The sequence below is a fragment of the Numida meleagris genome, chromosome 11 (genome assembly GCF_002078875.1).
Source record: "Numida meleagris isolate 19003 breed g44 Domestic line chromosome 11, NumMel1.0, whole genome shotgun sequence".
Classification (NCBI taxonomy): Eukaryota; Metazoa; Chordata; class Aves; order Galliformes; family Numididae; genus Numida; species Numida meleagris.
In genome coordinates this window covers 12,118,503-12,144,605 of record NC_034419.1, presented here as the reverse complement: position 1 = coordinate 12,144,605, position 26,103 = coordinate 12,118,503, and the positions used below count along the sequence as shown (strand labels likewise).

The window sequence follows — 26,103 nt, the reverse complement described above, 5'->3', positions numbered from 1 at the left end:
AGAGTGACTGATTCCACGTAGTGGGAGTTCAGTGGTTTAGGTCTTGATCTTAAAGCTAAATAAAGCAACTGCTCCTATTCCTAGTCTTTTTAATTCCTTTTTGTTTATAGTGTTACTGGACCTATCTGCAGGATGTTAAGCACAGCACTTATGTATTTCAGCCTTCTGAGGTGTGTAAGACCGTGTGTATAAGCATTGTGACTATATCCTGGTTTGATATACTGGGGTTGTCTTGGGGCTAGGCTGGCAGAGACTACTGACGATGAGCAAGGAAATAAAGCTGGATACGGAAAGGAGATGAACAAGATTTAAATGTCACTGCTGTCATTCTCTGCTTGAAAATGCCACGGCAGAAGCTACGTGTGAGCACTAGACCTTGCTAGTCTGAAAGCCTAAAGGTTGCCCAGGCTTGTTGGTGGAGGTCGACAGAGGGATGTTTATTTTCAGCACTGTTCTCACACTGACAACTCAGTCAGAGTGAAAGGGATCCACAAATATGTATGCTTGGTGACTTCAAACGACACTATCATCACTTTTGCCACTTAGTTCAGAGCAGAGTAAACTCTGGCCAACACATATGCCAACTTGCCACTTGCGTATTGTAGCTTCAGGCCCCGGAGCTAATTTTGAGTTTGTTTAATGTTTGCTTATTAATATTTTAAAAACAGTGTAGCATAGCACAGTCGTGTTTGACTTTTCAAAAATATTAAACAATATGGTGCTGCTATTGCGTCATTTCAGTTTGTGCTCAAAACTGTTTGGGTAGAAGGGCACCATGCACATAGAATACGTGTAGCCAAAAAGGTGAATATAACATGTAATGTGTGATGGGAATGTCAGGTCAACCATGTTTTTGGGCAAATGTTTTTGACTCCATATTTGTGATGTAGACCAGTATTTCCATGTGTGCGTGGGCGTTCGTTGTGTGGGTTTGTATAGATGTCTCTACCCTAGCTGTGAATCAGTGTTTATCAGACAAGGTGGCAACGCGTTCCCTTTCCAAGTTCATGTTTCCAAATCACCTAGCAGAGCAGGAGGCTCCTCAAGCACTAGAGCTGAAGGATCCTTTTACAGCCATAGTCTTCGGTACTTTTGTGTGTACTTCAGATATGCTGATCCTATCTGTTAGATTTTCAGGATCCCTCCTTATTTCCACAACCAGTGACTCATTTCAGCATTGCAGACATCTCCTTTTTTGCTTTTTTTTGCTTTTTTTTCTTCCTTTTTTCTTCCCCAGACTCTGCAACCACCTTGTGCTGCTTTGCACATAGTCTTCCCACTCTTGGTATAGGAACCTTTGCTTCCTTTGCTGTTGTTTCTACCATCTGGAGCAGCCTCTGTGTAACTTTCTGCCTCATCAACTCTCCATCTCTTCAACTTTTGTGTTTTTTAAAGTAGGTTTTCTCATCTGCATATGCCTCTTAATTTTTTTTCTCACTCTTTTATTGGCCTTATGGCTCAGTGCCTTAATTTATTCATCATACAGTGTCTTTACACCACTGGTTTCTATAATTTATACTGTGTACTGCTTGCATCCACTGCTTCCTTGTACTTAATTCTGCTCGGTGCTTGGGAATGCATTTGGTATGAAAGGCAGTATATGATATAAAGTTGTATTATATTGTACAGCAGCATCTGCTGCTATATATAAATATTGTAATTTTGCAACACTTCTATAAAAAAATGATTTGGACTAGTTCTTATCACAGAAAATTTTCCATTCTAGATGTATAAAATGAATTTCAAAACAGCTTAGGAACTTTATGCATAGGGGTTAACCTCCAACAGAAGATTTATTAGCTCCTGTTTTTCATATATATGTATTTGTCTTGCAGTATATTTATATATACATTTGTGTGTGACACAGCATTGTCGTCACAAATCTCTGATGTCGGAGCTATGTGACCAAAAGAAGCCTTCAGGGGTTTATTTCTTCCCTTTTCTTTCAAGATGTTTTTGGCTAATTTAAAAGTATGAGCCCTCACCAGGAGGGCTTTGCAGTCCATCTATTGCAGCTTATGGGTGTGCAGGCTTCCTTTTCATATCTGCACTTGTGAATGCACTTGTGTCTGTGCCCAGAAGTTGAGTTAATTGCTATGTAAGTATTAAGCTGTCACAAGCACTTGAACGTGGTTTGAGCTGAGGACCACAGTGTGATTCTCTCCCTGCAGTATTCCCTGGCAGCAACCCCAAACTCTTGTGGATGTGGCTGAATATGACCTTATTCTAATGATGAAACCAGATCTGTTGATTCTGGGTTTGTTCACTTATTTAATTTGGCATCCTTCACCCAAGCTGTCACAGTCAGAACTTCCCTTGTGAGCTGAACTAGAATAACAAGAGACAACTATTTAAAGGAAATAATTTAAACATGAGGGTATTGGTAATAAAAGGTGTTCAGCTGTGCAGCAGTGTTAGAGTTGCTATTGTATTTGATTACTAATGAATATGGGGTATTCATGTTAGCAGCAAGCAGAAAAGGGGAGGAAAAGAAGTTTTGTATTAAATCAACTATATGATGAAGTGAGCACAGCAGAGGCTGTTTTGGCGTTCAGAATGCAAAATGGGCAACTCGTAACCATTAAATGTACTGTACTTTTTCTAAAAATATATTTGATTGTAAATGAGTGTGTTGACATAAAAATGCCAAGTTTTTAGGTTGATATGGACAGCCAGGTTTTTTTTAAAAAAAACATGACATTAATGGCTGGAGCTGTAATGCCCCTATTATTCAAAGTTTGCTTACAGTTCACTTCTGATGGCTCTTTCATACCATTATCAAATGACTGATAGTCATTGCAAGAATTTAGCAGCTTTCAGATCTGTTATGTTTTTAATTAAATTGGCTGTGAATTGCTTAAATAGCAAAGGTTGACAAACTAGCACTCGGATGCTAAGAAGCAGCACTGCTTCTCAGAGTAGCTGTCACAGAGCATTCATGATCTTGATTTCTTCAAACACTTTATGGTTCTTTTATTTTGTATCAGATGTCGATTTGGAACAGTAAGTGAACAGCTCCAGAGAGTGGGATGGGATACTGTAGAAATAGCCCTGAGCTACTTTGATGGAGTGAGGTTTAAAGTGTACAGAGCTTTCTGACCTCCTGCACGCTGCCAGCAGAGGCCCAGCAGCGATGGGTTTGTGGAGAATGGGATCTCGGTGCTTAGGGCTAAAGGACTTTGGTGCACATGTGCACGCTGCTGATGGTGTGCCCTACTTTCTAGTGGAGATGGCAGCGAGGTCTCTGGAGCTTGCTGTCAGCCGCTTTATTGGAGCAGCACCCAAGGTCACTGCAAGTTAGTGCAGATGTCCCTTAACCACCTGTAGGCTGGTGCTGTGGCAGCTGTTTTTTCTTGCAGAAAAATTAGAGGCCTTAATCTATACTCATGTGCCATCATTTTTTCCAAAAGCGTGTGCCTGCAAACACTGCCTTTGCTGTCTGTGCTGCTTTGATTCCTTCCGCAAAGCCCCCCTTCTGGGGCCAGGTTGGTAGAGCTGCAAGTATGAGATGTCTTTCACACTGCCATTTCACACTGGTTTCGAATGAGACATTGCAAACTGGCCTGCCCAGATCCGTGGGTACTATCAGTGGTAAATGATGCTCTGAGTCTTCTGTAGAATTTTAAGAGGTTAGCAAATACTGGAGAAAAGAAACTAGTTTGTGGTATTTTGTATTCAAAGCGCAGGTGATCCAATGACATAACGTGGAAAGGTCAAATCTTGAAAGCTTCTTAGTCTCTTGATGCGAGCAAAACCGCTTTCTAAGAATGTGGTAGCTGATTCTTCTTGAAGAAACAGAAAACCTGAAATATTTAGGACAAAAACTAAGGTCCATTATTTGCATTCTTACCTGCTGTCACTGAGAATAGCAAAGCACACCTTTTGCAGACCCAGCTCTCCTGCTGCCCTGTGCTCTGGATGCTCCACGGGCTGGCATCCAAATTGCACATAGTAGATGTCAGCTGCTGCTGGTCTGCCTCATGGCAGGATGCAGAAGTCCTGTTTCAGATGAATTATTTAAGCTGCTCTCTGTTCGTACATATCCCCCTCTTCCAGCATTCTTCTCCTGATGCTTTCAGCTGTTACCCTGCCCCATGTGTTTGTTCTGATGACAGTCTTTTAAAATCAAAGCACTGTTGATGAAGCACAAAGAAAATAAGGGATTCTGAAACACATTTAGTGTTATAAACACTTAAAACAGGAGCTGTGCTCCTATGCATTAAAAGTACTTGCAAGCAGAAACTGCCCACAGCCTTTGCAGTGCAGAGACTTAAATGGAAGTGGCCCTGTTGTATCGGCAGCACGCGTTTGGGTGCCGACATACAGTTGCATCTGAACATGTAATTGTGTGCTCCTGGTAGCCTTTTTCACACTTCTAGGAAGGGATCTATGCCTTTTTCTTCATTTCTGGCCATCTGGACTCTTGCTTTTCAAGTTTCCTCTGTCCCTGAGCCCTTCTACCTGGTGTCAGTTGGCACCCAGTTTGCCTGGGGCTTTGATCAAAGAACTGTGGTGTTTTCCCTATGCACCTAGCAGGGTGCCGGAGCCGCTCTTCTGCTCTCTGTGGGGTGGGCAATGGAGTCAAAGGTGCTTGTTTGCCACAGAAGTGCTCTCCAGCAGCTCAGCCTGGGGAAAACAGCACTGAGGGGAAAGCTCTTCAAAGAGCAGCTGTCTCTCAGCTTTAGAGCATCACCTATCGACCCCAGGCCTGGCTCAGAACAGCACTGAAGCGCTGGAAAGCTCAGGCATATGCAAACTTATGTGTCTTTGAAGGATACAGACATTCTAGTCTGAATTCAGCTTCTATAAAGGTTGTCTTCAGCTGATGGGGTCAGACCACTGCCTGCTTCAGAAGGGTGGCAGCTTGTGCTTAAATGGATTAACAGCTATCCGTATCCTCTTGTTAGCATTGCAGTTACAAATTAGTATCACATAAAAGCTTGGTATAATTGTGCTGGAAATGAAAAATATCTCTTTATGTTGCACATTTCACAGTCACATTAGACTCGCAGAGCATTGTGGCAATGATTATTTTTTGCTGAGGGTTAGAGAAAAAGATAAATGACTTGTAAATCACCACATGACTCAGCCTGCGAGCTCTCAGTTTATTTGTAAGACATTTATCTCCTTGTATTCTCACCAGGAAAAAAAAATTATCATTTAATTAATAAACTTAATAGCCTGAGGTATTCTGATCAATAAAAAATAGTATGAGAAACAGGGCCCGATGCAGTGAAATATTGAGTTGTCGGCAGACAAACCCATGATTTTCTTTGAAACAGATCGTGCTCCTGCCTGGTTAGTTAGGGCAGGCTGTATGGTGGGATGCATTGTTCTGCTGAAAAACAAACCAATAAGAAATCTTGAACAAAAAAAAATAAAGTAAAATAAAATGGAAGCAGCTCCCTGTGCCTCGGAACAACTTCTCCTTTGTTTTCTCTGTGTGACCTTTTGAGCTTTTTTTCCCTGCTGGCACTGAGATGCTGAACTCACTTTCACTAAAGCCAGTGGGTATTTTTCCACTGAATGCAGCAGACCCCAGCTGGGTCGAATTCTGCTGCTGATGGGGCTGACTTGCTGCCTTTGCCTGTTGCGACATTAGATCAAAGCCCCTCTACACCTCTGCAAATCCAGAGTCATCACGCTGGCTCCGGCGGTTATCCCAGATAATGCAGAGTAACCAGCAGCAAGTGGCCTGCCCTCCTGTTACCGGTGACTTAAATATGTGCAGCAGCTGCCTGGCAGGATGGGGGTTGTTTGCTTTATCCACGGCTCTACACCAAGCCCTGTTGTAATTTCATTCTTTGCTGAGGCAGCCAAGGGCTGACCTAATGCAGAAGTGGATGCTGGGGGAAGAATGCAAATGCATCTTTTCCTTTTTTCTTCTTTTTCTTCCAAGCTTTATTACAAATATGATCTTTGGATATTGTAAGAGGCCACTTCCTTTGCAGACATGTAGAAGCAACAGGATTCTTCAGCTTTACGGTGTTATACCGAAATGGAAGCACATACCTCTTCTTGAAGATAAATACATCTAATTAGCTCCACGTGTCACTTCTGACATCAATATTAAGTGGTGTATGGAGTTTCCATTTGAATATGCCATTGAAACTCTGTTAAGAGAAATTGCGCTGTGGACACCATGAATTGATCCTGCCCGATTTGTTTCCTTCATTGGAATTCCCAGACCCTTCCCATAGCTGTCCTCTCATTATTCTTCCTTGTCTGCCATCCTGTAGTTATTAATTTTCTTTCCCAGTTTCATAGCAGTATATGGCAGTTCATGATTTCAGCCACTCCAGGCCCTGGCTTGCTTCTCCAGGTTTTGGGCATGTGCTCAGTTAGGGCTTTGATCATTTTGAATTAGATATTGCCTTTGGTTGAGCTAGATGCTGTGGAGCGTTGGGTTGGACATCAGATTAAGTGAACATGAGAGAACATAATGGAGGATGGAAAAACAAAGGAGGGAAAGGCAGACAAATATTTTGGATCTCCAAAGTGAGATGGAAGCACTGGAGTTGGTATTATTTCACCAATTTAGGGTAATTGCTGATGTGCTGGTTATGAGCTCTCTGTAATTTTACTGTGTTAGCCGTGACTCTGAGATTATGTACAAAGCTATCTTGTTTGAATGAATTCAGGCTCCTCCTCTTCTCCACTGTTTGTATCAACAAAGATTATGACAGATTTTCAGACTATTGGTCAAAACCTTGCATTTTCCTATGCTGAGCTTACAATTATGGAAGACCTGCAGACCCCAGTTATCACAGTGGGTCAAAGGACAATGCTAATGGATAAGAATGATGCTACGAGTAAACACTGCACACAATCCGCCCTCGCTATGTCTCCTTTTACCCGTTAGGTGTCGTATGTATTTACTGTGTTGAGGCACAAGAATACCATAAGTAATACCAAACGTTCTGTAGCCACAACTGGAAAACAGCAATGAAAAATTGAGTGTTATAACAGTAAAAGCTCCTGAAGATGCAGGAGGAGATGCCAGGAATGAAGGAAAAATGTTGTTTTCCTAAAATTTGTCAGAATGTTCAGCTTTGAACTGGCAGATAACATTTTCAGCAATAATTTCAACTGATTTGTCATAATTATTACCCTGGTTTTAATCTGGCTCTGCAGTTTTCTGACTCATAGCATGACTTAATCTCTCTTCCTGTACTGTGTTCACTGCCATAATATGTGAACATTGAGACATCTTCCCTCGTGTTAATTAAAGAAAGAATTCTTACCCTCAGATGTGGGCAATGAGTAAAACACAGCCAGCTCTGCTTGTCATGTTCGAAGTGTATGTGTGGTGTTTTTTTTTAATTACATAGGTGTCTGTTGGCGTTAAGTGCAATCTCATTTTGGCATTTAAGCGACCAACCTAAGTGAGTTGAAATGGATCTTAGACATACTGTGTTGAGAGAGAACTTAAATACCTTTCTGAACTGGGGCATGAGAGATTCAGTTTTACTCACAAAATTGTTATCTAGAGAAAATATCCTTCTTTCCTCTTGTTCAGGTTGTGGGGATAATGACCTGTTCCTACTGGTAGCAGAATCAGCACAAAATCTGTGTTCATGTGATAAGCTTATTGTAGTAAGCTGGTAAAACCTACTTTGCTTTCTTTAGATAATTCTCAACATTTGTCTCATTATTAAAGAATGAACCCAGGATGTTTCACCATGCTAGTTTTCAGCAGGTATTTTTCAGGTGTGAACTCAGGCAAACTCTTTTTTGCAGTATGCCTTTATCCAAATTTTTAGTGATGCCCCAGAATCCCAGAGGTGGGGCAGAAAGATGGAAACCCTCAATTAGATCCGTGTCATGGAGATAATCCCTAACAGAGTATTTGCAGCTTTCCTGATGTTCTCAGGGCTATTTCCTGAAATGTCCCTAGATGCTTGGCACTGTCATCTACAGCACAGCCTTAAAATATATATATATGTCAATTCAGATAGCAGTGCCAGTAAACTGTGATAGGAGGTGGCAGTCTGCTGCCCTCTGGGTTCGGTCGATCTGTAAGGCAGCTGGTGGACTTAAAAGTGCTTTCCTGGAAGCAAGGCTGGCCTGGCTGGCTCTGGTGTTGTGGGAAGATGCAGGGGGGTCAGGAGGATGCATCAGCTCAGGTGGAGCATCAGGCAAGGGCCTGGCCCTGGACAATTGCCCAGGGATATAAAAGTGCCCACTGGATGTAAAGAATTTGTCCCTGCCTTGGTGAGTGGACCAGAACCATTACAGGAAATGAATATATAACAAACAGCATTGGTAAGATCAGGCCTGAAACAGGCTTTGAAATAAGAGCAGATTGCATGCATAAATGCAGTGTGGTATTGCTTAAAAACAGAAGTAGTGGCAAGAGGATGATACCAAAGAGTTTATTTTTATCAGGGACTGTAGTTGATAGGGGTAAGGGTTTTAAACTAAAGGAGGCTAGGTTTAGATTTAGTGTGAGCAACAAATTCTTTGAGGGAGCTGAGGCACTGGCACAGGCTGCCCGGAGAGCTGTGGGTGCCCCGTCCCTGGCCAGGTTGGATGGGGCTTTGGGAAACGTCCCATCTGGTGGGTGGTAGCCCTGCCTGTGTCAGAGGGTTGGAACTGGATGGTCTTTAAGGTCTTTTCCAACCCAAAATAATCTCTATTTTTCATTACTATTTAGTTTTTAATCCCAAGTGAAACATGCTGTAAAAAACGAAGGCTGGATTAAAAAGACAACAAAAGCCCCAAGTGAGGGTGAAATGTTGTGATATCTGATATTCTCTGCAAGCAGTTAAAGTATTGGAGAGAAACGGTGTTCACAGTGTTAGCTAAATTAAGCAGTTATTGATTATTAATATATATTCTCCTCTTATTGGATTATTTAATTTTTTTAAGCATTCAGAATTCTCTATGGGGTGCTCTCAATCTGAGTGGCAATAGTGGAAGATTTATGCTCCGTCGCGTGCTGGCTGTGCTGCCAGCAAAGTAAACAGCACTTATAAGATTTGGGCATGCAACTCCATTTAATGAGAACATCATCTTTCAGGGCACGGATTTGTTTGTGTAACCGAATAGGCCATGCATATCTCTATTTGTTATAGAAATTAATATACAAAATAAAGTATGTTTATGTAGCTGCGTGGACAAGCAATATTACGTCTGTGTCCCTATCTGTGTCACTTCATTGTGACGTTAGTAGCTTAGAGAAGTGGCAGTGAAGCTCTGTGGCATCACGTGGGTGTTTCAGATGGGGAACCAAATCCAACAGTCCTGAAATGAGAACTCGTGTACTGTGTCACCATGTGTCTTTCTACTGTTAATGCTCTCCTCCACAGTGGGCACTAGATGATATGCACAGCACACAATGCCTAGCTCTAAACAGAGGTTAAAATCAGTAAAGAGCGGAACACTGTGTGGTATTTGATGATAAAGTTAAATTGGATGCTTGTAAGAAGCAAAACAGCTATGCCATATTGCTGTGTGGATGCTGTTATCTGCATATGTGTTCATTTTTCTTAATGCTAAAATAATGCTGCAAACATACAGTGAAAAGGAAAATAATGTCAGATTTGTAATCTGTTAGAGAATGCTGCTCCTTTTGCCACAACCATGGCACAAAGCAAGAGCTTCCTCACCACGTGCTCCCACTGCAACAAGACTGGGAAGAGTCATGAGGTCCAGCTGTTGCCCTGCTGCGTAGACAGGTTAAGACTGGATGCTGGTTTGCCTATTTTAGGGGCATGTGAGAACTCAGAGCTCATGCAGTTAGCTATCCCTCATTCTACTCATGCTACATAATACACCCTATGTTATACATAAGTGTTCTTTATTTTACAGTGGTTTTATTTGTGTCACTGTGGTTGCACACTGGCCAGTAAGATTGTATTCTTGTTCCCTTCGTGGACTATTACATTTTCCAAGACTTTCAAATTCAGATAGTTAAAAATTATGCCGATTGAGCTCTTCTCTCTTACTGCAAAACGTTCTTTAAAAATTTCAGTGATGGAAAATGGAAAGCAAACTTTAAAATTTGCTGATTTTTAAGTCTCTTTTTAGTCTTCGAGGCGCTGCATAACAGATCGTTCCCAAGCAATTATGATGTGAAAAATGTAGGACCTTTTTGGTTCATACATACATCGCAGATGCAAAGCCAGTAAAAAAAAAAAAAAAATTAATTGGTTTGAGATAGTAGCAGGAAATGATTTTCCTTCATTTGTGTAGAATCAAAATTAAGGTATCTCAGCTATTAAATTTGGGAAAGGATTGCATATTTCAGTACTGCAGTTACTCATGTATGAAATACAGAAACATGTTAATTGAGGTAGGCTTGTGAAGGGAAATTAGTTGCAAGTGGACTGCAGATGAGCAAAGGGATTCTTAGGATGTTGCACCTCAGCCATACTTTGAGGTTAATTCATTAAAGATAATTGGAACGTTAAATAGTTTCCTATAAGGAATTGCTGCTACAGTGGTCTAACACTTCTGGTCTGATTGAATCAAATGCTAATTACTAATATTCAGATTTATGCTATGCTTATTTATGGACTGGCTGCTCTGATTACTTCCTTGACTGCTGGTAATTTTTCTGTCGAGGGTAACAGCCCTTGAGTCACCTGAAAATAAGGGCTGGAATGAGCAACTTCTGTGAGAGGAACTGCCTGTTCCTGTCCTTCTTTCCGTATCTATTAAGTCTCTGCTAAAAATAGGAGTGGTTCAGTATTTCGTAGCTGATTAAATCCTTGCCAGTAACTTCAGAGTAAATGCAACATCCTCAGTGTGGTTCTCTGAGTAGGCTTGACAGCTTCTGTGGACCACTGCACTCGAGCAGTTCAAGCTGATGGGCTCAAGAGGTAAAAAAGCGAATGGGACAGAAGTGAGAAGCATTACACCAGAAAGCCACATAAAAATCCATAACCTCTTACTGATTTCTTTTGCTTTCCTTTATTATGGTGACATAAGTGCTCTCTGCATCTATTTACTGTTACTCGGGGTCTCAGGCTTGCATATTTCATATGCCCAGATGGCCCACATCACTTTGTGAGGGATGATCTTTCTGTGCTGGCAAGGTATGTGTGCCAGGTCCCATGCATGTTATCACTTATTTATTGCCTCCCTGGTGGCACTCTGTCGCCAACAGGCGTATAATTAGAATAGCTGAGGCTGGAGACCTGTGGAAAGTCTGAGTACTTTTGTAATTGGCCATAAGTGCTGCAAGATTGTGTTTGAATCCTCTATGACTTATGCTGTTGGAAGCTTAGGTTTCTTCTTTCACTGACATTCTGCTTTTATTCTTGTAAGCAAATGAAATCCTGGTCTTTTGGATCTGTTATTTGTGTTGCCTTATATGATGACTTGTTATTATAAACAGCCGGATTTTGCTTTTATGGAAACCTCCAGTTGCTTAAACAGAGTTGCAGCTTCTATTCCCTCCTGTGCTCCCACCCTGTACAAAAAGAAAAATGAAAATAAGAAAAGGAGAAAAACGTTATCAGAAACAGCTAAGCTAACAGCATAATCTGCAAGTTCTGTGTGTACTGTTATGATATCTGAAACATAATTATCAAGCTTAAGTTAATTAGACTAATGCTTAGAAAATCTGGCATGGCAGATTGTGGTAAGTAATTATATATACCGATTAAAAGATGTAATACACAGCGAGCAAAGGCAAAGGAAAGCTCCATTTGATACAGTCAGTGAGCATAGACAATTAAGAAGTCAAGTAGATGAGCACTGACAAAAATACAGAACTTTGTGGAAGATGATGGGCAAGATGCCGGTTTTCCAGTGGAACAGATTTTACGCAGTGTCAGTCAAACACTTTTGTTTTATGAAAACCCATGCTACTGTTTCCTAACTGAAGTCTGTGAAGGGCCACTTGTTTTTCGCGTTTGGATTAGCTGATGTGACTACAAGGTGATGTGCAAACAAGAATGTGACATTAGAATACTAGTTTACATATATATGTGCCTTGTAAATGGCTTTTCTTAAAGGCAATTCACAAGATGTCATGTAGGAAATAAAGCTGTTAAGACAGTGTCTTCTGCAATTAAATGTAAAATAATAATGCTTACGGGTCTGAATGAGGAAAGCTTGGGCACCTTTGTACACGTCAGTACATGCACAGGATAAGCCCTGGAAACACAGAATGTGCCTCCTGGGAGTTCTGCATGAAGGCTAGTTAAAAAAATGAAAGGCTTATAGGAGAGAGAGAAATGGAGTGGTAGGCCTTCTGTAGTAGTTCTGCTACCAAGATACTCTAGCCTGACTTTGAGTTGTATCTAAATGAATGAAATGATTTTGCAAGTCCACCACAGGATGTGGCAGTACAACCTGTTTTCCCAATTGGCTTCCTCAGGAACAAGCAGAGAGCCTGCGAATTTCTAGACTGGCAAACTGAGATGATGCAAGCTCATGCTAGATCTGTTCTCACAGATCTGTGAGTATTTGAGTTGAGCTTTTAGAAAAATATGCCACGTCTTCTCAGCTGAGCCATGAGCTGTGTTCATTTTGGCTGGAAATTGCTTTCATTTCTCATCTCATTATTTCGTAAGGCATGAACAAAATGAGCTGAAAATGAAAAGTTATTTGTCTCTGAAAACCGGCAATGTTTGGGTCGCTTTTCCCATCTTCGTGTCTTCTCTACCTTCTACCTCCCCATGTTTATGTGACCACTTCATCCGTGAAGTGTGGGAATTCTATAGCTCCAAAGCACTTCCTCTGAGTTTCGGTGCGAGGAGGTACATGACGTGCTGCCAGCGTAGCATCCCAGGAGCAGAACGCACGCTAATGCTGCAAATAAAGTTCCAGTGAGTTTTCAAGATGAATATTTCTAAAATATGTGTGCTCAAAGGTCTGAACATTAATTCTGTCCAAAAGCAATGATACTCAAATCTGCATTTTAAATATTAATTGTTATGCAGATGGCATCAGTACAGGGTTTCTGTATAGAAACATGGAGGTGTCTGGGAAGATGCAGCACAGGCTATGGCAACCGATTTTTTTACTAGGCAGTTTAATAAGATTTTCAATGTATTTTCATCAAAAACTCCTTTCTTCTGGTGGAAGCTATCAGCCTTAATTAACTGCACAATGTATCCAGCTAAAATTAATTTTACCCAAATTCACAGTCCGTTCACTGAAATCTATTACAGAATATTATATTCTTGGGCTATAATGCCATCCCTTCTCTTCAGCGTGGGCCTCATGTGGGTACAACTGTGGTCCTACCCCCAGAAAAAGAATTTGAACATAAGGCCAATATTGCAGCTTGGAAGAGGAGCAAATATATTCCTCCTCCTCAAATGAAGGCAGTCTGTGCCCCTCCACCCCTTGAAAAAGCCACTGCTATCACAGGCTCAGCTTCATAAAGAAAAAAAATAAAGGCTCTTGTGTTGCTCCTGTGTTGGGTCCCTTGTCTGTGACTTTTTGTTCTCTAATTTAGTGTACAAGTTAAGAGGTTTATATTGAGGGATAAAGGAGCCTCCTTGGACAATATCAAGTTGTTCCTCACTCTCCTTCCGTTTCCTTTGTCTGGATGCCCCCACCAGTACAAGGCAGCATGGGGACCTCCTCCTGCACAGCCCACACCTTCTGCAGCCACCCCTTGCAAGGGAAAGTCCTAGACCCTGTTCTGCTGTGGATAACTTATCTTTGTGAAGTTTGTGTAATAAGATAAAATAAACTGGGTTAAAACCCATGTGATATCTCTTAAGGGAACATCCCATTTAAGTTTTATGGCAATAATAACTTGCTAGGAAAACTGGAAGAGGTGATTGACCATCTGAAATCTCCAGTTCTGCTCACGTATCTGGGTCTAGTGCCATGTACTGCCATTGCAGTATCAGGACAATGCAAGACTACACTTGATTTTATAAGTATTCTAGACATTGAAGATACATATATATTTCTTTTTTCCTTTGCTGCTACTTTAAGAAATGAATTTTCAGACTCTGGGGCATTTGCCCTTGACAAAACTTGTCTGGTTCATATGGCACTAGGTCAGTGGAATATCAATAGGTTCTTAATGCAGTCTGTCTTTTAGAGTTTCTTTCATTCCTCAGAGCAAGAGTAAATGTCATTCCTATTGGCAGGTTGTAATGGGAACATTGAGTTACTAATTTTTAGAAAATACACACAGCTTTTAAGTAGTCTTGGTCTCCATCTTGTACGTCCTCTGTGTCTATAGCAATTACAAGGTTAGATATCCCTTAAGATGCTAGAAAAGATCATTTTGTTGTCTTTTCTACCCTCTGCCTCAGTGAAATATTCATGGTACGGCTCAGGTATTGGGATTGGGTTTAATGTTTCGTTGCATCACCATCTGTCTTGTTGTTGCAGTTGTTGTTGTTTTTCCCCTTGGCGGGGGGTGAGGATGCACAGAGGCAGCAGCGAGGGATGCTGGCATGTGGGTCCAGACCTGATGGAAAAGATGAGCACAAAATCTGCAGTAACAGGGTAGCTCCTCTGATCCAAGTTATTTTCTTTTTAACATCAAAAGTCTTTGTGGTGAAAATCTGCCATTATGCATGTAGATCATCAGTGGTTGACAGGCTCTGTGTTTTCTCAAAGGCTATGAAGCCACATTAAAGTAAGCTTTTACACTATATTATATAAAGTTCATTCATATAACCTAGCACAGGCATTGAAATAAAGCTCCTCACTGAGACAAATGGCATTATCAAGTTCTAAGGACATATTATTCAGGGCATTGTGCTGGCTCGATGGCAAAGGACAGCCCAGAGAAACTAAACCCATGGAGGCACACAGAGCATTGTGATGGCTTTGCCTCCAGTGCCTGAGTCCCTTGGCCACAGCCAATTGCCACCACCCCACTGGTGGTGGCACTTCTCTGCCACCACACCTGGGAACAACCACTTTATTTTTACTATAGCCATGGAGTTTGGCCCATAACATTTCACTAGGATTTTTCTAAATCCTTTTTGATCTTGTTCTTTTCCAGTATTTCCCTCTTATTGCTGTTGATTTAAATGTCATGACATTTTAAACATGACTTATTATAACAAAACAGTATATAAAACAATATACTGCATAATAAATGCAGCCATATTTTTCAGAGTGAATGTTAAATGAGAGCAATTTATTTCTCAACCTATTTTAGTGCCTACTTACTGGATGGTATTGGCCACTTAAATCCCGGGGAGGCAATCTTGGAGGCAAGGTAGGCTTGTGTGTGCCGGGCTGAAAGCTAAAGAAGTATCAGAGGGGTGCCTGGGAGGAAAAGGGCGTCCTGGGGATGGAGCTGCATCCAGGAGAAAGCAGGAACAGCCCTGTCCTGGGGAGGTCTGCAGGCAGGCGAGGGGTCCCTGAGTGCTCCTGGAAGCACACACAAAAGCAGGCTTTGGAACCGCAGGGGTTTGCCTCCAGCATGCAGCATGTGTCAGTTCTGACATTTGAGATCTTAAAATCTTCCTGCAGTCAGTGGAGAGAGTGACTCAGAGTACAAGCTACTCCAGGAGACGTTGATTGAATGTTGGTTTTTTTTTTTTGTTTTTTTTTTTAAATTTCAGAGCGTTGTGGGGCTGAGTGGTGGGGAGGAGAGGCAGGGGAGGTTTGTTCAGTAGGAGCTGTTTGGTTGGAGTATGCTCATTCAACTGCAAAGCAGAAATCTGCTTTCTGCTCTGGCCACTGTGAGCTCTTCCTGCAGCTCCCTGAGAGGCGGGGAGGAGGGAAGGGCTCCCCAGGAGCTGGGGGCTTGCTTGTGTCCCTGCTGCTTGCTGAACCAGCTCTGCGTATGCTGTAGGACCTGCAGCTGATTTCTTTTGTGCGGGTGGAAAAATACGAAGAAAAACTGAATCAACCTCCCTAACACAAATGTGTCGTCTTTGGCATGCCATGAATCTTACTGAGTGTGCCTAGGGTATGGCAAATATTTGTCTAAAGTTAAGAGGATTAGCAGGGGAAGTTCTGACTTTGAGGCTCCCTGAGCCAAGAGCCAGAATACATCAGGCTGATATGGGCACCCTGAGGTTATCTCCGCTGCTGGGATGGGACATGCACATCTCTCTGCAGCTCTGACCTTTGGGGAGAATGCTTTCAGTCAAGTAATACATGCACCTGCATGAAATTTTTGAATCACTGACTCTATCCTTGATTAAAGTGCTTTTTCTTGATTAAAAATAGCCTTTTTCCAAATGAGTAATGTTGCATGGCAGGCTGTGCACACAGTATAACGTTTCCTTCAGCATTATCACGTTGATGACATTGCCGTTTCTTACCCAGGACTCTGCAAAATATCTCTCTCGTGTAGACAGTTCTCACTAGGAAATGCTTTTAGGAAGTCCCCCACATCCCTCTTACCTCATCTTTCCAGGTGCCACGGGTGTCATTATCTGCTACCTGGGAGGATAATGGGCAACTTTTTCTACTTAAAAACATAGTGAAAATGCAGCCAAACGCGTTCATGGGCTCTTGCCTGAATTCATATCAGAGTGCAAATAGCAGTTCTCCAAGTCTTTGGCAGAACTTCTAAACCTGGTGGATATTTCTTCAAGTATCTCTTCTGTAATGTGCTCTCTTTCCAAGAATTTTATCTCAGATGGAGCCAAACTGGAAGTCCGTCAAGATTTCAGCTCTTCTGAGTGCAATTTATGTATTTCCCTGAACACCAAATGTGTTTTCTGTACAGCCATCATTCCGCTTGTGGTCGATTTTGTCTCTTTAAGAAGGAAATTGCTCAGGATACCTGTTGTATTTTTTTTCTTGTCGTTTTTTTTATACAGAATTGTTGGAAAGTAGCTCTTGTAGCGTTTATTTTAGCAAAGCACTTAAGCACATGTGCTTAGGGTTTTTACTTAACCTTTCCGCGTTTCCACAACGTTCTCTTCATTTAAGTGATGCGCTAAAAAGCACGCAGTTACTCATGTCCATATGAAGTATGAGGTTCAAGTCTTTCCCCAAAGCAAAACACTAAAACTGTGAAAAATATTTACAGCCATTATGACAAAGATTCGATAAGAAGTAGAAGTAAACACCCTCTTCAAAATACAGCTTTGCTGAGCGGAGATTTCCTATGCAAGGTACGCGTTGCAGGGATAACATCAGTAGCTGAGGCAGCAGTGTGTTTCGTGAAGAAGTGGTGAGGTAATCAGAGAAGGATTTTTCCAGGAGATAGTTTTAAAAAATAAATAATAGCCACCTGGAACGCAGGTGACCTGGATTTCTTCTCCATTTCCTTAAGTAACTGGTATGTAATGCAGCAAGTAAATACACCCTAGATCAGGGCTTTGTTTCGTGCTCATGCAGATGTTGATGTAACAGAATCTTAAGCAAAATCGGCGGTGAGAAACTTATAGGATGTGTTTTTTTTTTTCCTGCAGTGTTTACTGTAAATTAAAGCAAGTAAATTACAGCACTCTTGTAGCAGTAATTAAATATGGAGACAGGCCCAAGGATGCAGAAAGCTCCCAACTGCCAGGGCTGCTCAGGCAGGGAGCGGGGCATGCCCTGGGCTGGAAACGCTGTGTTGTGCCATTCATTTCTATTCCTTCATATTCTGTTGCTAGCTAAGATTTGAAACACAACGAACCAAACATATTTGGGATGGAGACAGGAGGCACAGCCCAGCAGAGGCTTCCCGCTCCCTTTGGGAAGACAGTGGAGGTTGGAGAAAGGGTACAGCGTAGCAGGAGTTGCAGACGATAGCAGTGACAGTCACAGTTAATTACATTATGGGGAGAGGTGAAAATGAAGTCTTACCAGGAGGATGTAAGCTAAATAAAAAGAGAAAGAAAGCTCTGAGGGAAAAGAGCCAGGACAAGCCCAAGGAGAAAAGGGCAAAGAAAGCAATTCAGAAATGAAGTTAAATAAAGGCAGAACAAGAGGAAATCAGCACTGAGGTCCTTAGTATCACCAAGCGGCTGAGGAGCCGCGGGTGCTGGAGGAAGAGGTACGCACGGCAGCCCTGAGCTTCATTTTGTCTCCAGTCTCTGGAATTGGGTTGCCACTGGAGAGAGGAAATGAGACTTTCCTCTTTCTTACAGTTCACGTGTTGATCTGATGCTGAAATACTGTTTTGCAGATTTCACCCAAATGTGGGAATTCAGTAACGAAACGATGCCCCTTACGAGCGGCTCATGACAGTATCCCTGGGTGTACTGATAATAACAAACAGTGCCAGCAGGGTAGTGCCTAACATCTGATCCGAACTGCTGGCAAATATTGGTTCCTTTTTCTGCTTTTTCAGCTGCAGGTTTTGACAGCGTTATATCATGTAACTGACGAAGCAGCTGGGTTTTGTTGTGTTGCAGTGGTTTGGTGTAATTACTCTCTACCACTATGAATTTTCTTGTAGTTAAATGTGTTGGAGGTTATAAACTCTTAAGTATCAACAGTAAATATTAATGGAGAGTGACAATAGTGTTAATTACCATAAGAGCTTTTTTCCCCCAATACTTAACAGAGCTAGTACTCTGTTAACATAGGTTGCTTTTCTGCTGGTGTTATGACACCAGTAGAATACGCCACAAATACAGATGTTATTTCAAGCAACAGCCAGTCCTGGACCTGGGTTCACCATGGCCTGCTGCAGTGTGAATTCTGGGCTCCTCAGCAAAGGGCAGGAAGGAAAGGTTCCCAATGTGAATGTGTGATAAAACAATATTGCTTTTCCCTTAAGAACTGCAGTGATAAAAACGTAGACCATTCTGCAGCACTAACAACTTTAATAAAATAACATAAAGCACAGCTGTCAGGTCTGCCAGCATCTCACACTGGGAGACATGAGTGAGAAAATGAACGCTTTTCACAAGCAGAAATATTCAAAGAGCTTCACTGTTTACAAGTAATCAAGACTGACAGTCATAGATTATTGGTGGAAGAGCATTTTCTGCTTGAGGTGAAAGAAGAGGATAATTTATCAGGAAGCCCAAGAAGTCAGACATCAGTAATGATCTACTTGAAGAAGGGCATATCTTAGAAACAGTGCATTTATTTGCACTGCGAGGCAAGAAGATGTACTGTTATAAACGAGAGTCAGTGCTTGCAGAATGTTGAATCAGATACAGTGTGTAATTGGGGCAACTGCGATTAGAGAATTGACTAATGTGCATCTGTGTTTGCCCAGAATATTACATGTGTATATATGCTTTCCCACCCTGTCCTATCTCTTCAGAGTTTTTTGATCTACACTAATCTTGTTGCTTACCCTTTTGCTAATTCTTGCGTTTTTGATCTGCCCTTGTGATACAACAATAGGTTTGCATTCGGTTTCAGAGAATTTGGGGCTTCAAGTGTTTTGCAGCAGCATAGTTGTCTACCTGGTGTGGTGCTTTTCTGTCACCTTTCTTTTATGTTTTTATGTTCCCTCTTGTGCCAGCAGTTTTTGAAGTGGTTATTAGCTTGAACCTCTACAGAAAATGATCTGTCGCTTGTGACTGCCCTGTCTGCATCTCAGTGTGCGCCCTGGGCTGCAGTGATGCAAAGTTCCATGTAGGCAAACCCCACTCCCAATGTTTCTGGCAAGCGTTGCAGAGGGAATTGCTGTCCGGATCCCAAGAAAAGCTGCTTCCTTCCTACAGCATGGAAGGGAAGGATTTGATTATAGTTAGATGACGAAGCTCATTTTTGTGTAAAATACCATGGCAATTCATTCGGTACACTTCTGTTTCTTTGAGCAAGCAACATTAAAATAAAAGCTGAGATAAATCTCTACCTTATTAATCTCTGTACAAGTGAGCTGGCTCTCGCCTGAATTGCACGAACGGGGCAGTGAGAGAGAACAGGAGCCAAAGACATCACGAGAAGTTAAGCAAGGAGGCCTCGGGGCAGGGGCTGGCCTCCCTCGCCTTCGAGCTGTTGCTGCTGCATCTCCTGCTGATGCCAGGTCGAATGAGCAAGACATTGCTTTTTCAGAAAAGCAGCTCACACCTCAGACAGACGATTGATTTACCACCACTAGGCTCGTCCTAGTGCGTCATCTTGTGAAGTGTGAGCACTCACAGTCAATGGGAAGTATAAGGTGATGTGTGTTACTTCTCTCATTGTCAGCTTAGCTGTGGTACCCATACGCCATATAGGTTCCTGCAGTGGCACAAATCGTGTATGTTGACCGTGTATACGGTGTACCTGCTCCTGGTAGGTAAATCTTTCTCCATAATTCTATAGCATTATTACAAGATGAATTTATGACATACCTAGAGCTAATGTAACAATGAAGATTAGTTCTATACTAGTCAAACAGTAATACACTTTAATTTGCCTACAGCTATTGTATCATATTGGCATGAAAGGAAATAGCTTTCTAAAGCAGCTTCATCTGCTGAGCAGAAAGAAATCTGTATTGCAGAATGTAAAAACGCACAGGACTATAGCTGGCAGCAACATTTAGAACTGGAGAAACACAGCACAAATAAAAGTGTGTGTGAGCTGGATGTATGCTAACAATCCTAGTTTATTGCTAAACATGCCATATACAGTAATGAAGTTTGCTTGGCAGGTACAATATTGTTTCATCTTTGTTTTTAACTGCTTCATCTTCTGTACTAAAATTTGTCCAGGATTAAAAGGTGTAAATTCATTTAGCTTCCAGCTTTGTGACACTAACAACGAGCTGATATTATAACGTTCTTCAGAAGCACGGATGCTGTTAATACAGTCTGTACTTGTCTCTGTACTCAGAGACACACTAGAAATCTCAATACTTAAGCAATTAACGCAAATGTTTCTCTTGCCTGCTGTTAATGTAGTCTTCCCTTGATAAGTGGCAGAAATTCTTTGAGTGTACGTGTGTACAAATAGGCACTCAAGTGCTACAACATTATATTTGCCATAAAATAGGACTCTCTCTTCTGGAGAAGCAGTAGATGGGTTTGAAATTTTCAGGTCTGCTGTAATGTCACTTAATACTTACTCCATATGGGATATTTCTGCAGGTGTACTATGCAGTTAGATTGAAAAATTAACTGTTTCACAACTTTTGATCTGTTTCCCCATTAAATCACTGATGAAATATAGCGTTCTTAAAAGAATTTTCCCTTCTAAAGTAGAGATGTACTTCACTTTCAAGCAAGGGCAAGGAAGGACTAATAACTTGCATGCAGGGAGGTAATGCATCTCTTCTGAAAACTGCCAGTATAAACTGCTGATGGGAAACAGCTGCAACAGGGCCTTGTTATCACAATAGGTCTTTGATGAGAAAGCTGGCCCCATGGGAAGAGGAAAAAGCAGAGAGAAAATTTTACATGAATTACTGACAAGGTGTTCAGGCAGCTTCTACCTGGACCACTCCACTGATGTAATGGGCATTTCAAGCTGCCAGAGGTTTGTTATCCTATTACCTACCAGCTTTGCATCAAAGACTCACAAGGTATCTGACCATCAGCTCACAAAGGCGAACTTTGTCACTGCCTATTACTCGCCCTGGCACCCCGTGTTATCATCATAAATCCTTCAGCACCATTTAGCCAATCCTACTGCTGCCGCCATCCGGAACCAGTAACCTTCACCCTTCCTATCTGCAGGTCTCTCCATCCTGCACACACGTGGAATACTTTGATTAGTTTTAGTCAGACACATCTTGCTTTTGACAGTAAAACTCAATAAATAAATAAATATCAACAAACTATTTTTTTCTTCTTCCCTCAAAAAAAAGTTGCAGGGACATGACAAAGAGGATTCCCCTGACAAGTGGAGGACAGAAGAGGAAATGGCAGCTGAAGCAGCAATTCTGAAGAAGTATTTTCAAGAAAATTAAAGGTAATGGTCAACATTCAGACTTACTCCTGCAACACCCAGAACTGTTCAGTCCTCTGTAGGTATCTGAAGGACACACAGGACTGTGTGGAATGGAACAAAAGAAATGAGAGCTCTTAGGTTTGTGTTGTTTCAAAATGGACACAGTGCTCCAACAGTGGCTAAAATGACGTCCTCCTTCTTGAACAAGTAAGCACCATCTTAGAGCTTTTAGTTCCCAGAGGGCAAAAGAATAACACACCTGGAAGTCAGAACCATCAGTAGATACACCAGACAAATGCTTGTCCTAACATCTCCTGCTTTTCGAACAGAAAACAGCCACCACGATACCTGGGCACTGAGTTAAAAACAGCTGTGCTTGTGTACAGCCAGATACACACATGCACCTACACGTTAAAGATCCCAGCAGAATTCAGGCTGTAGAGTGGTATGTGCAAATGCTTGCTTACTTCCTCCTGCACATCTTAAATCATCTGATCAATCCAACGTTCAAAATTAAGCCTGCTGGAAAACAGCCTGTTCTGCTAAATTCCTGTGGCCTTAAGGAAAAGAAATATGTGTAGGGAGGAATAGAAAAAAGGAAACACTTGGCAAAGACTAACATTGGTGCTCTAGAAACAGAAAGGTTTTCATTTTGTACCTGGAGTCCCAGAAGTCAGATTCTTTCCATAGAAATGAACTGGCCCCCGGGGTACGCTATGAGTTACGCTGGGATGTATGCTGTGGCAGTGATGCCAAAAGCTCCCTCTCCCTTGTTCCCCATATGTTGTTTGCCACCATCCAGCACTCTCATTTCTCTGTCATTTCTGACTTTCATATTTTTTCCTCGGAAGAACTAAAATCCCATAAATATCCCTTCTCTCTGCCTGTGACTCACTGCTTGCAGCCCAGCTTGAAAAATCTTGAGCTAAATGACATGGCATACACGTGGCACCTGTGCGTGACAACTTTATCTTCTCTGCCATTCTGTCTTCTCCATTTCAACTGGTTTTTTGGACTCTCTCCTTGCTGTTTTTCACTTGTGTGATGACTGCAGCAAAAACACCAGCTTCTCCAGACAAATTAACCATGCCAGCACCTCTGTGGGCTGGCACAGAGAAAGCTGTGTAACGCATGTCATCCCCATGAGCAGGGGAAGATTGTCCTCAGCACCTGGGACTGATCCAGCTGGGGACACAGTGACATCGAGGGCCAGAAATAGGGTTTGGGCTACACAGTCAAGTTTCTACTGTGACTGTGGGGTTTGTTTGTATATACCCACTTCTCTGTATCTCAAAAATGTGCGACTCAGGCAGAAAGACCATATCCTTGGGTAATGCATATGCAGGTGGTCTTCTCTACCAACAGAGGCATTGTGTAGAGCCTCATCCATGGTGCAGAGGCAGATGAATAGTACTTAGAATAAAATAGCATATCTCTTTTCCAGTGTGGTGATGTTCCCCATTATATGGTGGGTAGGTCTGGGATTTAGGTGGTTTTTTTGGTTTGTTTAGAAATGAATTTGAAGTACATTTATGGGGAGGTTCTCAAGGGGGTTGGAATTAGACACCCACATATCAATAATATGTTCTTAGGATATCCTGATACTAACCACAAAGCTTTCTAGATGGAATTGGCTTGCAGGAATGAATTTATACATGCAACAAGACTTCTATTTCCATTTATTATGAAAATAAATCAGTGTGTCTCTGCATGGATGACCTCTTGATAAGTTCTCTGAGATATTAAGGTCATTACCTTTCCTAGAACAGGCTGGTAAATTAAATCTCAGCAGTATCATTATCATGAGTGTATTTTACTTGGTACAAACAGTCCTTCTAACCCTTGGTTCCCAATGCAAGGCATCACTGTCAATCTGTTCTCCCTGACATTGTTTTGCTTCTGAGGTTTAAAACTCCGAACCTCTGATATAGGTATATCTGAGCATCTTCTGACTTTCTCAACCTTTACTTACTGTCTTAACCTTGCTTCTAAAATGATGAAGATTGAAAACCCTTGGCAAATTAGCAAGGTTATATGCGTTCTCCTTCAAAGCTATTTTTGTTTTTCACCTACAAAGGATTTATTTTGCCATTTATAAGTTTACCTGGACACTATTTGACTTGAGCTTTTTCATGCAGCACAGGGAAAGTCAGAAAGAGCTGAATGTGTGTGTTCTGGAGCCAACAGATGGCAATTTGTAAGGCCTCATGCATTATTTTTCTACTTAAGTGTTATGTTCAAGGAATCCCAGCTCAGCTAGATCAGCCTGGACAGACTGAGCAGTGTCTCTGAGCCTTTCTTGCTGCCCTTACACTTATCACAAGTCCTTCACCAACTGTCACAACTCCTGCGTGACTTGATTAGGCGCAGGCACACTTTTTTATCTGTATTTATAGATTATCTGATCAATAAGGACTTTTAGATGACTTTCTTAAGAAACACTTGAACAAGGCAAGAAGCTCCTGATTCTTTTCCTGCTGCATATGCTGGTGTTGATCCCTCTTTGGTGGGTTGAGTAGCCATTGCTGAATCACTACCCAAATTGTTGGAGATATCCAAGTTGAAGTTCGATGTCACTCTGAATAAGAGAAAGAAAGGAAAAAAAAAAAAAAAACTTTCTATGGAAAGGATCTTTAAAATGTCATTCCTCTTGTCAGTCGCTGTCTTGCTTAATAGCACCAAGATTTGGTTCTGTTTCTGCTCCCGTGCTGGCTGTGTTTGCTAACTGGTCTGTCTTTGAGGTAGAACCACAAGGAAGGAGCCCTCACTCAAAGGGCAATATCTGATGCAGAATCTTAATTTGCAAGCCTGTTTTCAGTTGCACCTTTAACATTTTTCTATCTATAGCTGGGTGTTTTGATAGTCTGTTTTCTGCATTTTAAATCATGGTACGCATGACAGCCAAAAGGCTAAAGATTAAAAGGGTTGCTAACCTTCAGATTGGATATGAAGAATGTTTCTCTTCAAAGGCCGTTTCAGCGTGTGGTGTTGCTTCTGAAGAAAGAACCAGGCTGCACAAGTGTCAGTAAAAGTTTTCGTATTTTATGTGCAACTGCAGTCATAATTCTATGCTATTGGGAAAGTGCTCAGTCTTAAGTATGATGTCAGAATGTCCCTTTGCATAAAGGAGATTGGCGGTGAGATTCTGTTGCCTAGTGCTTTTTGAGCTGCAAATATCCCATAGCTTTTAATTGCTTAATCATCTGAATATTTGTCATTCAACATGCAAAATTCATTTTAAAATCTCTCAAAAATAATACGGGCTGCACAGTGGTGCAGGATTTCTAATGTCAGGTTTACCCTTCATCCCCATTCTGGCAGTGTTTCTGGAGAATATAGTCTATTAAACTTTGTCAGAGAATACAAATTTTATTCATTTTTTTCACCCCACTGTGAAAGAGATGATCTCGTTCTTTGAGAGCACTCATCCTGCCTCATGACTGCCTCTTCTGTACCGAGATATCAGCATGCATGAAAAGATTCTGTTCTATTGACTTCAGCGGGGAAATTACCACCGTTAGCAGCAGCTGACCAGAGGGAATTTAAACTGGCAATTTGGCTTGCATCTGGTCTTGCTCCAGCACGTCTGATCATTCATGCTGCATGTGCAAGCGTGAGCACCAAGGCTATCACATCGCTTTCCTTAAATTTAGACAAGTGTGACAAGATGGCTCGCAGAACCTCTCCTTGGCAGCTTTACTTTAAGAAAAGCCCTCCTGTTATTTCTGGCACTTACAACTAATAAAACCGCAGAATGATGATTATGCCTTGGAGTGGGTCCACCATGCAACCATAGAAAGTACAGTGTGCTGTGAATTCTGCTATGGGGAATGGGATCAGTGGAGATGAGCGCCCATCAGCTGTGGGAGCCTTGCTCCATCCGCGGGGCAGTTCTTGGAGAGCTTACATTGGAGTGAGAGTTGAGGTAGGGCCGGGTCCTGGGGACATCCCCAAGAGCATCAGTGAGAGGTGTTCATAGCTGCACTTAGGAATTGTTTGCATATAAACCTGAAGTAAACACACATCTTAGTAATCAGCTATAGATTTCGCTGCACTCCAGCCTTAAGTGCTATTAATTATATCCCCCACTCAGCAGCCTCCAAGAACCATTAATTAGAAAGCAGGAGCTGACAGTTTGCTTGTCTGTGTGAAACTATTATGACCTGAGAGTGAAATATAAGCTTCAAAAGAAACATGTTTTATGAAGGTCACCTTGGAAAACATCATAACAATCTGTCAGAACAGAATGCCACACTCCAAGTGTGCGTTTTAGAATGACATTATGCTTTAAGTAGTTGGAAATAGCAAAGAGAAGATGGATCGGATCATAGGGTCTGTGCTTTTTCACCCAAAACTTTTTTTTTTTTCTGCAGTGAGTACATATAAAGTAATCTTTTTATCATTTCAGTGGAATGGAAGGAAGGTTAATATCAACGG

General features: G+C 41.7%; 1 protein-coding gene and 1 long non-coding RNA gene across 13 annotated transcripts in view; one reads left to right on the top strand and one right to left on the bottom strand.

The window, feature by feature from the left end:
• Positions 1–26,103, top strand: part of FHIT (fragile histidine triad) — a 542,632-nt gene that overhangs the window by 490,019 nt on the left and 26,510 nt on the right. For all 12 annotated transcript variants that reach the window (XR_002442349.1, XR_002442348.1, XR_002442357.1 and 9 more), the window contains one exon: positions 21,584–21,687. Coding sequence is in view for 1 of the 12 variants with exons in the window: in XM_021409041.1 (XP_021264716.1) it covers positions 21,584–21,685 (102 nt within the window). In the remaining 11 variants the exon portion in view is untranslated. The remainder of the gene's footprint in view (positions 1–21,583; positions 21,688–26,103) is intronic.
• LOC110404622 overlaps positions 21,694–26,103 on the bottom strand; it is a 227,154-nt gene continuing 222,744 nt past the window's right edge. The window contains exon 17 of the long non-coding RNA XR_002442371.1: positions 21,694–24,244. This is a non-coding gene — a long non-coding RNA (uncharacterized LOC110404622). The remainder of the gene's footprint in view (positions 24,245–26,103) is intronic.